At 41.6% G+C, this 12,569-nt stretch overlaps 1 protein-coding gene and 1 pseudogene across 4 annotated transcripts in view; both read right to left on the reverse strand.

Moving 5' to 3' along the window:
* The window catches only part of TCEANC2 (transcription elongation factor A N-terminal and central domain containing 2), a 61,022-nt gene that overhangs the window by 23,877 nt on the left and 24,576 nt on the right, over positions 1 to 12,569 (reverse strand). For all 3 annotated transcript variants that reach the window (XR_004052267.1, XR_004052268.1, XM_010372472.2), the window contains exon 4: positions 273 to 466. Coding sequence is in view for 1 of the 3 variants with exons in the window: in XM_010372472.2 (XP_010370774.1) it covers positions 273 to 466 (194 nt within the window). In the remaining 2 variants the exon portion in view is untranslated. The remainder of the gene's footprint in view (positions 1 to 272; positions 467 to 12,569) is intronic.
* LOC104669475 lies at positions 1,968 to 2,664 on the reverse strand (annotated as a pseudogene). The gene has a single exon (XR_748992.2). The product of XR_748992.2 is annotated as a mitochondrial pyruvate carrier 2 pseudogene (transcript).

The following is a 12,569-nucleotide window of genomic DNA, read 5'->3' on the forward strand; positions in this document are numbered from 1 at the left end:
TCAGGGTTTCAACCCCAGATCTTGCTAGTTTAAAAGCCTGCCTCCTACAACACTGTCTCCTGGAATGCTTATAAATCCAGAATCCTTAAAGAATAACTGGTTAAAATAAAGCCACAGCATTAAGACTATGAAATCTTAATTATGAAATCATGAGGCATTTAACCAAGAGCACCTACTAATCACATCTAACCAGGACATTTACTTTATTTTTCTTCTATTTTAAAAATTAATTATTATGGGTACATAACAGTTGTATATGCTTAGGGCATTACCTTTAATTCCAAGGCTTCTGAGAGTAATTTCTGGGCATTTTTCCTAAACGATTCGGTTTTGGGATCACTTCTAACTTCAATAGAAGGTCTATTTGAATGTTTTTCAATGAAAGTTTTCCACTCAGTGTAAACTTCTCTGGCAAGAGAAGCCACTTCTGAATCTGAGTGTTTACGCATCTTGTTCACAGTGTGACCTGGAACAGGAAGAGAAAAACCAAAGGAAAGGTTGTTACATCTTCTTCTGAAAAGTGCAGGGACTAGATGGACTGACTGACATGTGGCACTGAGAAAGTCATTCACACACCCAAGGATGTAAAGACTCTTGTGCAAAAGAAACCTGTTTCAAAAGGACTGAGATAATAAGATAATCACTGGGGGAGAACCAGCAGCCTAGCCAATGAATTAAGTCATAAACTAGAAGCGAAATCAATAGATTCTTAAAAAGAACAACAAAGGTAACTTCTTTAACCAGAAATTACTATAAAAGAAAATGAATTAAGCATTTATCTAGTTTTTTGGGGGAAGGAGGTACATACTATATTTCAAGACAATAAAATAGCCCTAGTTATTATGGGAATATTATTTAGCTAATAAATGTGAAAAGACTGATAGAATGAGAACATTTTTTTGTAGCCCTGATGAAATAATTCATTCAGAGACAATCATCAGCGGATGAACTAATTCAATGAGTCTGATGGGGAAATTTATAATGGAGGGATGAGCTGTCATCATCTAAACCCACTGTTCAATGTTAGCATCCCTAAGAGTGGGACTATCAGACAGAAGAAACAGAAGTACTTCACACCCTTAACCTATGAAGTAGCCTTATCCTCTTCCCCAAAAGAAAAAGAACCATAATCCAGTTAGTCATTCAAAGCTAACTTCCAATTCATAGGAAATAGGAGAGATAGAGGAGTAAATTATAGTATGAAGAAACAAGACAAATTCTGAATGTGGGACATTCTACAGGACAACAGACATGGTTTCTTCCACAGTCAGTGGTTCTTCTTTTTGTTGTTGTTTTTCGTTTGTTTTTCTGAAAAGGGGCTAGGGTTAGGGACTGAAGTAGATTAAAAGTCTCTTGAGTACAAACTAACAAATGCGACGCGTGATTCAAATCCCAATTGGAACAAACCAACTGTTAAAAGATATTTTGAGATAAACAAGGAATATGAATATGTACTAGATACTAAATTATACCAAGGAATAATTGTAAACTTTGTTAAGCACAATAACAATGGCACTGTGGTTACATGAGAAAATACCCATATTTTTTAGAGATGCATAGAGTTCAAATGACAAAAGGTCTGAGATTCTGCTTTAAAATACCTCAGCAACAACATAAAAGCAAAAACAGAAAGAAGAAGTAGGGCAAAATCTTAATAGTTACTGAATCTAGATGAAGGGCATATAGGAGTTATAATATTCTCTTTATTTTTGTGTACGTTTGAGAATTTCATAATAAAAATGGAAAAAAGGTGACGGGTCAAAAATACCAATACGCAAAAGTACTTAGATAAAAATAAATACCTAGAAAGGCTAAAGAAGTCGACTGAGCACTTAAACTAAAAGTTTAAAAAACGGAAGAATACAAGATACATATATATTTTTTAATTTTTAATTTTAATGAATTTTTTAATCCTGATCCACGGGTTGAATATAAGATAGATATATTTTTAAAAACCAGTAGCTTTCTTTTTTTTTTTTTTTTTTTTTTTTTTTTTTACCAGTTGCGGTTAGTTTTGTTGTGCCTTCCAAATGCACGGTTAGCTCTGCTTTATCAATAACCAAATAATAAACTAGGTCCCAATGGTCATGTCCACATCTAGATTGTTCAGGTGATCAGGAACTCTTTTATTTGTGTGCTTTAGCTTTTAGTTCTTGGTTATATCTCCAAATACGAAAAAGCTGAGAGGCTCCTGCTGTCCCCACAAAGAAATTAACAGCAAACAGACTCCAATTTTTTGGAATAATTACAAGTGAGTACCTTGACCAAATAAACCCTGTAGCCATCAAAACAGCAGATTGAGCTGTGCTAAGTTTTTCTGCAGGTCTGGCCATATCAGCCAATCCAGCACACACCAACCCCCATTTCATAATTGGAGCCCAGAAAAAAACTGTTCTGGGACCTGCTGGATGGTTGTACAACGGCCTCAATTTCTCGGGCAGCATCAGCTCCACTTTATCGTGAAGCCGGTGGTAGGTGGCCCGCAGGCCTCGGGCACCGGCGACCGACATCGCCCCCGAGGGATCGTGAGCAGCCGGGTGGGAGCGTGGCTCTGTTCTCGTCCCTGGCTGACAACGAAGGGGAGCTAGTCACTTTTCCTTGCCACGACGCCTGCCGTCCGTATATCGCCTGGAGAGCCCTTCCCGCGGCTCTCGCTGCCCCGCAGTACCAGTAGCTTTCTTAAGTCAGCAACAGCCAGTCAGAACACAACAGGGGAACAGATCCTGTTTAAACTAGTAAAAACTATACAGCACTTTGGAAAGCATGGACAAGAATGGGTGTGTGAGCATGCATGTGTGCTGTCTGTCTGTGCCCACTTCCTTAATGCTCTGGGATTCCTCCTTTTCCTCCATCCCTAGCCCCACTGCCCCAACATGCCTTAGGGCATGTTGCCTCCAGATGACTATGAAGGTACCCTGGTTGACCTCTGGCTAAGTTTGGTACCCCTTAATGCCATCTTCCACACTGCAGCTAGGATAGCCTTTATTTATTTTTAGTGTTTTCTTTTTTAGGGACTTTTTTCCTAAAGCATAAATTTGACCATTTCACTCCTCCACTTAAATTCTTTGGTGCTATATCCACTCTTACCTCTTCATAAAAGTCCCTTCACAATCTGCCATCCTCCTACCTACTTTCTATCTTCATTTCCAGCTACTATCCACTGTCATCCAATACTCCAGCTACTTGCAGCTCCTAAAACATTTTATTTTTTATCTCTTTATTTTTGAGCACACACCCCAATGAACATTCTGTCTGCCTGAAATATTCTTACTTCTCTTTTTATCTGGCCAACTTCCATTTGGCCTTTAAGACTCATTTAAGGGTCCCTTCCTCCAGGAATTCTTCCTTAATATCTCTAGTTTTGGTCAGTACCCTGGGCTCTCTGCTTCCTTAGCACCTTGTGTTCTGTTTATCATGATAATTACTAGAGTTAGTTGTAATTATTTGATGGGTTATCTCTTTCGTTCACCAAATTGAGCTTCTTGCAGAAATAGCTAACCTTAGGGGATGCTCATCTTTGTATCTCCAGCAGTGAGCATAGTGGCAGGAGATGGGAATCAGGAGAGCAGGCTGGTTGAATGAGAGACTCATATAAAGAATAACATACATTCCTACTACAATACATAACAGAAGATTTGAATAAAGGGAAAATATACCTTGTTACGAGATGGAAAAATCAGCACAAAAATGCCAATATAGAAATTAGTCGGCCAGGTGCAGTGGCTCATGCCTATAATCTCAACACTTCGGGATGTCAAGGTGGGAGGATCACTTGAACTCACAGGAGTTCAAGACCAGCCTGGGCAACATAGTGAGACTCTGTTTCTACAAAAAATAAAAAAAATTAGCCAGGTGAGGTGGCATATGCCTGTACTCTCAGCTACTTGGGAGGCTGAGATGGGAGGATGGCTTGAACCCAAAAGTTCAAGGCTATAGTGAGCTGTGATCATGCCACTGCACTCTAGCCTGGGCAACAGAGCAAGACCCTGCCTGAAAAAAGAAAAGAAAAGAAACAAAAAAGAAATTAGTTTATAGATTTTATGTAATCTCAACCAAAAATCTCAGTAGGCTATTTTTATTAGACTACAACCAAATACTTCTACACAAATATAACTCAGCAAGTGTATAAAATGCTATTTTGAAAAACAGGAGTTACGAGGCACAATTAGCCTCATATCTAAGATCTAAGATATTAGAACATATTATAAAGTAACAATATTGAAAATGATATGGACCAACACCAAAAAAGAAAATGGATAGGGAATAAAAAAAATGAAGGCCGGAAACAGACTATAGTACATAAGAATTTAATACATAATGAAAGAGGCATCATTGAACAAAGGGAAGCAGAAAAAAAATTTTATTTGAGAAAATGGTCAAAACATTTAGAAAATTTCTCCAATTATGCCAACTGCATAGCCCAATATTGTTTGATTCCTTTATTCTCCACACGTTTATTGAAGGCCTGTTTGCTCTAGATACTATGATAGGCACTAGTCATGTAGGGCTTAAACAAGAAATTGTCCCTGCTTTAAAGGTTCTATGAAGAGAATCCTGAAGTTGAAAAATAAAACTTTGAAAGGAAGACAGGGTAAAATAATATTGAGTCTTTAACTTCTCCCTCTAACCAATTATTTATCAAAAATTTGGGCCGGGCGCGGTGGCTCAAGCCTGTAATCCCAGCACTTTGGGAGGCCGAGACGGGCGGATCACGAGGTCAGGAGATCGAGACCATCCTGGCTAACATGGTGAAACCCCGTCTCTACTAAAAATACAAAAAAAAAAAACTAGCCGGGCGAGGTGGCGGGCGCCTGTAGTCCCAGCTACTCGGGAGGCTGAGGCAGGAGAATGGCGTGAACCCGGGAGGCGGAGCTTGCAGTGAGCTAAGATCCAGCCACTGCACTCCAGCCCGGGCGACAGAGCAAGACTCTGTCTCAAAAAAAAAAAAAAAAAAAAAAAAAAAAAAAAATTTGTGCCTAGCCTTTCTATGGACCTGGGAAAGGAGTACATCAATACTCATCACAAGGAGGAAGAGGAAGAGGAATGCAGAGCACTCATTAGAAATGTTTAAAGGTGCTTCCTAGCTAGTGATGCTTAGGAAAGTGCATTCCAATACATATCACTTGAAAGCACAAAGCACCCCTGGATACTTTCCTCTTCTGGGTGGAGTTCTCCTTATCCCTGAGATTATTCATTCAGCAAGCAAGATTTTATGCTCTTGGTCACTGTAGTAGATGCTAAAAATAAAATGATAAATAAGACAGTACAGGCTGTCAGACCTAGATCCAGAGCATTTAAACACTTTTTTTTTTTTAGACGGAGTTTTGCTCTGTCACCCAGGCCGGAGTGCAGTGGCCACTACGCCTGGCTAATTTTTGTATTTTTAGTAGAGACAGGGTTTTGCCATGTTGGTCAGGCTGGTCTCGAACTCCTGACCTCAGGTGATCCACCCACCTTGGCCTCCCAAAGTACTGGGATTACAGGCATGAGCCACTGAGCCCGGCCCATTTAAACACTTTTACCAGGCACTTACCTTATGTCTGGTGCTGAGGATACAGAGATGAGGAGGACACAGCCCCAGGAATTTAGCCTACATTTTACCTGCCAAAGTGTACAAAGAAGACACATGCCCAGAAATATTCCTTCCAGCCTTGCCTGTGATAGCGAAAAGCTAGGAACAACCTACAGGCTCATCATTAAGGGTCCTGTTTGTTAAATAAATTATAGTCCATTTAAACAATAACTACTTTGCAGCCATTAAAAACTAAAATAGGCTGGGCGAAGCAGCTCGTGTCTGTAATCCCAGCACTTTAGGAGGCTGAGGTGGGTGGAACCCTGGAGGCCAGGAATTTGAGACCAGCATGGCCAACATGGCGAAACCCTGTCTCTACTAAAAATACAAAAATTAGCTGGGCGAGGTGGTGAATGCCTGTAATTCCAGCTACTCAGGAGGCTGAGGCATGAAAATCGCTTGAACCTTGGAGGCAGAGGTTGCAGTGAGCCAAGATCGTACCACTGCACTCCAGCCTGGGTGACAGAGCAAGATTGTCTCAAAAAAAGAAAACAAAAAACCCAACAAAACACTAAACTAAAATAGTTCTACGTGGAGTGACTGGAAAAATGATCAGTTTTTTTAGTCAAGTGAAAAAAGCAGGTCTCAGAGCACACACAATGTGAGCCAATGTTTATTTTTAAAACTACATATGTGTATACATATAAACAACATTTTTGTTTATATGCAAAGAAAAAAGTCTTAAAGAATTTACAATAAAATTATTAATGGTGGTCTCTTCTGAGTAGTGGGACTGTGTGTATCCATGCAGTTCAGCTCACAATCTAGTGGGCTGGCTCAACATGTCAACAAACCTAACAGCCTTGGCTGTGTTATAGTAGGGCAATATTCAGGTTTCTTCAGAATACAGATCCTTCCCTTCATAAGAGTCTCACCTTAACCTTTTCTCTCTCCAAGAAGGGCACTGCTGACCCAGCTTTATATATGAGAACCAATGCAGAAGTCCCTCACACAGAGAGTCCTTTGACTTGGTCAAATCCAGCGGTCCTTCTCCATCCTGACATTACTTGGCCTCTCTGTGGCATCTGACACTGGCTTTCTTCCTGAAATATTCTCTTGCACTGCTTTTGGAGATACCACCTGTTACTAGGTCTCTTCTTCGTTCTCTATCTCCTCTGCTGCTGCTGCTCCTTTGTCCAATCCTTCATTATCTGTGAACCCCAGTTAGGGCATTGTCCTTGGCCTCTTTTCTTTCTCTACTCGCCTTCCCTGAGTAACCTTGCCCACTCCTGTGGTCCAGCTACCTACAGGCAGATGACTCCCAACTATGTGTCCCTAGCCAAAGATTCCCACTGAGCATGAGACCAAATATCCAGTCCCCTACTGGACATCTCCACCTGCTTATTCTGCAAACACCTCTAACTCAACATTTTTTGTCACAGAATGGCACCATCACCCACCCACCATTTTAGGATCCACTGTCTCTTTCAACCTTATGTTCATTCAGCCATTCCAAGTCATATAGATCTACTTCCTTAATTCTCCCTCTATCTTTTACTCTTCCTCCTCACCTACTCTCCACTCTTACTGCCCTGATTCAGATTCACAACACTTCTGCAGTTAGTAAAGTACTGCATTACTTTACTAACCAAACTCTGTCTCCAGTCTGGTCCTCTCCAATTCATCCTCTCTACTGAAGGCAAAATGACCTTTTTCAAACACAATTTGATCATATCATACCCTTAATAAAAATCCTCCGATGGCTCTCCATTGCCCTCAAATTAATTTCTAACATAGCATTAAAGCTCTGGATGACCTGGAATCTCTTTGGCCTCACCTGTCACCATGTCGCCCTCCTTCCTCCCTCCCTCACTTTCAACCCCCCACCCTTTTGCCTCTGTGCACTACCTTCTAGCCATAGAGAGCAGCTTGCATGTCCCTGTTTGGGGTCATGCTGGCTGGCCTGCTCCTACTTCTGTGCCTTAGCTCATACCATTCCCTCTGCCTAGAATATTTAAATGTCCATCTTATCCTCAAAACTGTAAATGTGTTGAGGGCAGAACCTCTACCTTACTTCAAGTTCTATTCCCAGCCCTCAGCATAGTGCCTAGCACAGAAGAGACGATCTATAAATGTTTGCTGAATTGAATCAGTTAAATAAAAAACATTTACATTTGACTTTCAAATTGGTTTTGTACTAACATTTGAATATGGATAGAGGTGATTAGGAAAATCACACAACTGCAAACAAAATAATGAAACTACACCGTAAAGAAATGAACCCAAAGGTGCTGAGAAAAGGAAAAGTTTCTAATTCTTATCCACCGCTGAGAATTTTTCCTGCTTATCACTACAGGCTTTGTATGAAGTATCTCATTTAATTTTTATAACAATGACTTAAATACCGTTATTATATCTCTTTTTACAAATGAGAAACCTAAACTCAGTAAGACACCTTGCCAAGGTCTCACAGCTAATAAGTGTAGAAGCTAGGATTAGAACACAAGCAGCCTGACTCCACCTCCAGAGCCTGCACACTTAACCCCTAATACACTATACTTCTCTGTTATTAGGGACTGACACACAGGAAGTCTTCAACAAGGCTCTATTGAGATACTGTTATTCACATTCTTGGTATTCCAAAATCAGAAGAGCACAGGCCCTGAGAGGTGGCCAAAGGACAGAAAGCTTCAACTCACAGGTCCGGACAGTGGAGTCACTGCTTTTGGCCTGCAGGGGGCAGTACATCCCTCAGATACTCCCACAAGAGCCATGCCCAAACTGGGACTGGTCAGGAGTCTTTTGCCAACAACAGCTGAACCAGCCCAGGAAGGGTAGGTAGGGCTGTAAAGGAGCCCAGTGGGGGATGCAAGACTTGCCAGCAAGAGGGAAGAATTTCCAAAGAAGACTAACAGCAAAAAGGCAATTCAGTCTGGGGCAAGAAAGAGAAGGAGTCTGGGAAACCCTCTACTAGACAAAAACAGAGCAGAATCATAAATTTCAGATCACAAAGGGAATTTCATGATAACATTAATAATGACAGGCTGGGCATGGTGGCATGCCTGTAATCCCAGCACTTTGTGGGGGCCAAGGCAGGAGGATTGCTTGAGTGCAGGAGTTTGAGATCAGCCTGGGCATCATAGTGAGACCCTATCTCTACAAAAAACTTTAAAAAATAAATAAATAAAAGAATTGACTGGGTGTGGTGGCACATGCCTGCAGTCCCAGCTACCTGAGAAGCTGAGGCAAGAGGATCGTGTGTGCCCAGGAGTTCGAGGCTGCAGTGAGCTATGATCATACCATTGTACTCAGCCTGGGTGATAGAGTGAGCCCTGTCTCTAATACAATTATAAAATAAGCATAATGACAGCAATGACAGCTATTGTGCTAACCACTTTACATATATTAATTCATTTAATCCTCAGAACAACCCTATGAAGTAGGTGCTGTAGTTCCCCATTTTATAGGTAAAGATACCTGAGGTATTGAGAGGTGAGGTAACTTGCGAAAAACAACAAGAAGCCAGACCAGGTTTCATATATAAGGAGTCTGGCTCCAGAGCCCACGCTTTAACCCTCTACTATTCCCTCTGGTGATCAGATAGTCCTACATCCTCTGATTCAGATGAAAAAGATGAGGCTCCATGACCTTTCCCCAAGGTCACAAGTCGGCCAGTAACTACATCAAGGAAGTTAATGATCTGCAAAAAGTCATTATTTGCTCCATGAAGTTTATGTTTTAAAGTAAGCAGTGCCACTGGCTGGTCTTATGACCCAGGTCAAGTTCCCGGGGTTTAAGGTTAGGGGATTTCTGCATCCCAGCACACTGTTAAGACAAATTCCCTGCAGGAAGCAGTCTTTTGCTCATTTACCAACTATTACCAAATACTCACAGACATTGGAATAGAATGTTGAGCAAGACAAGACCCAGAAAATCCAGACTAACCTGTATTCCAGGAGCTCTAGGAAAGTCAGGGGACAACACCTAAACAAACAAATGCACACAAAAAGGTGTTACACGGGCCCTAAGATAGTATTGAAGGGGGAACCCCAAGGAGGGCCAAAAGGGCAGATGAGTCAATTCAGCTGGTAAAGGGGTCAGGGAACACCATGAAAGAGGCAATGCTTATCCTGGTCTTAATAATAACTCAGCCAGGCGCAGTAGCTCACTCCTGTAATCCCAGCACTTACTAGGAGGCTGAGGTGGGGAGATCACATGAGGCCAGGAGTTCGAGAACAGCCTGGCCAACACGGTGACACCCCATCTCTATTAAAAATACAAAAATTGGCCGGGCGCGGTGGCTCAAGCCTGTAATCCCAGCACTTTCGGAGGCCGAGACGGGCGGATTACGAGGTCAGGAGATCGAGACCATCCTGGCTAACACGGTGAAACCCCGTCTCTACTAAAAAATACAAAAAAAACAGGACGACGCGGCAGGCGCCTGTAGTCCCAGCTACTCGGGAGGCTGAGGCAGGAGAATGGCATCAACCCGGGAGGCGGAGCTTGCAGTGAGCTGAGATCCGGCCACTGCACTCCAGCCCCAGTGACAGGGAGACTCTGTCTCAAAAAAAAAAAAATACAAAAATTAGCCAGGCATGGTGGTGCACGCCTGTAATCCCAGCTACTTGGGAGGTTGAGGCATGGGAATCGTCTGAACCCAGGAGTCAGAGGTTTCAGTGTGCCAAGATCGCACCACCATACTCCAGCCTGTCTGACAGAGTGAGACTGTCTCAAAAAAAAAAAAAAAAAAAAAGAAAGAAAGAAAACTGGAGACCCCTGGTAATGAGCATCTCTCCATGGTCTCTGCATCACCTCACTCAGGAACCTTCTTGCAGAGCCCTGAGAATGAAAAGCATCACACTCAGACAATGCTAATTTAGCTGGTGACTAAACTCCCAGTTCAAAGGCAACAAGGGCTGGATGTGCTGGCACTGATGTCAGATTTTTTGAAGGGCTTTTGCAAAACAAAAAATAATAATAATGATGATAACTCAAGGGACAGGAATAACACAAGAAGCAGAGTGAACAAGAGCACAGAAGCCTGAAACGCATAGCATAATTTGAGGAGTATAGTAGACACAACAATGGTCCCCAATAATGACTATGCCCTAATCCTCAGAACCTGTGACTATGTTACCTTACATGGCAAAAGAGACTCTATAGATGTGATTAAGGTTAAGTACCCTGAGATGGAGCGATTAGCCTGGCTTTTCCAGGTGGGCCCAATCTAGTCACATGAGTCCTTAAAAGTGAAGAAAAGGCAGAAAGATGGGTCAGAGATGAGATGTGAGAAGAATTCAACCTACCATTGCAAGTTTTGAAGATGGAGGAAGGAGATCACAAGCCAAGGAATGCAGGCGGCCTCTAGAAACTAGAAAAGGCAACTAGTCTAGGAAATGGATTGTCCCCTAGAGCCTCCAGAAAGGAATGCAGTCCTACCATCATTTTGATTTTAGCCTTTTATTCACTTTTAGGTTTCAGGAGATGGCATAACATGGTATAAGAATATTTTAGCTTTGTCATTTATTATTTGGTTGTCTAACCTGGAGAAAGTTACTTTAAACTCTCCAAGCCTCAGTTTTTCCATTTATAAAATGGAAAAAAATTACACTTACTTTCCAGAGCTGTTATATAGATCAAACAAGGTCATAGATGTGAAAGTACTTTGTAAGAAGAGGGGTTTTGTTGTTGTTGTTAAACAATCATAAACAAAAATACAGCATCTCTGAAATCAGATATGATTGACACAACTTTTCCCAGAATATTCATATATACAGTATTGCAAAAATGGAGCATGCCTGCTCACCAGCTTAAGAGTACAAGGCCTAACTCCACTGCCTGATCAGCTATTTACTCAATACCCCATGCTCTTTGGTTTCCTTGATAATAAAGGTATCCACTCACAGAGGCCTTATCACTGCCAGCTCCAAAGGCTTTTTGCTAGTTGGCCCTCAACTTCCCAGACCACTTGAGGACACCGAGGCCACTCATTTCCCCTGCCTCTAAGAACAGTCTTTGGTCTCCATATCCATGTACTGCCCTGGCTCTCTTCCTGTCTAACCACACTTCCTTAGTCTCTTTATCTGGCTCCTCTTCTTCCTCCCACTTCCCCAGCATAGATTTTCTCCCAGGTTCAGTCCTTCAGCCCCTTCATCTTGCCCTTTACTTAGAGAATTCATCTACTAAGGTGATTGTAAGCAAACACTTCCTGGCAGATGACTTCCAAATAAGTATTTCCAGTCTAAATTTTGCATCTGAGCTTGAATCCCACATCTCCAACCGCCTGGTGGACATTTCCACTTAATGGGTTTATGTGAGAACAAAACTCTAGGGACACTGACTCAAATGAAAATACTGAGAGAAAACTCCCATTTGAGGTATACAAGAAAAGGCACTAAATTCTGATTTAAAAGAGTTAAATTCAAGCAGATGGCAGAATCCATAGAGACAGTCCAATAAAATAAAGGGACATATGGCTGGGGTCCAGGGCACAATGGCAGTCTGCTAACCAGGAAGGAACACTGCCCCAGGAGACCTGGGGTCTCATTACCTCTCTGGTGCTAACTCATAAGGTGGCCCTGGATAAGTCACTTCATCTCTCTGGGTCTCAGTTTCCCTGTTTATAAACTGAAGTAGGTAAATGGATTTAAACAGTTATGACACTGACATTTACAAAGCTCATGGAAATATATAAGAAAAATTACAAGATCTCAGCAGTAAATGTACAAAGAACACGAACAGTTTACAAAAAAAAGAAAAAGCGCCAAAAAAATGTATGGAAAACAATTCATTCTATGCGGCACATGAAAACAAGATGCTATTTTTACCTCTTAAATTTGTAAGATTTAAGAAAATGGTAGGAATGTAAATTGGAAAAACCTTTCTAAAAATCTAAGATTCAAAAATGGATCAGAATAGGAGATGCATATCCAAGAGGTATCTGAATTAAGGCCTCAATTAAGCTGGAGACATGGACAAGCTCTCTGGCTAAATGCTCTAAAAAAGCAGCAAAAGACTAAGGGCTGAGCTTTATGGAAAAGCACCCTGTTAGGGGAGA

Source organism: Rhinopithecus roxellana, chromosome 12, assembly GCF_007565055.1.
Source record: "Rhinopithecus roxellana isolate Shanxi Qingling chromosome 12, ASM756505v1, whole genome shotgun sequence".
NCBI lineage: Eukaryota > Metazoa > Chordata > Mammalia > Primates > Cercopithecidae > Rhinopithecus > Rhinopithecus roxellana.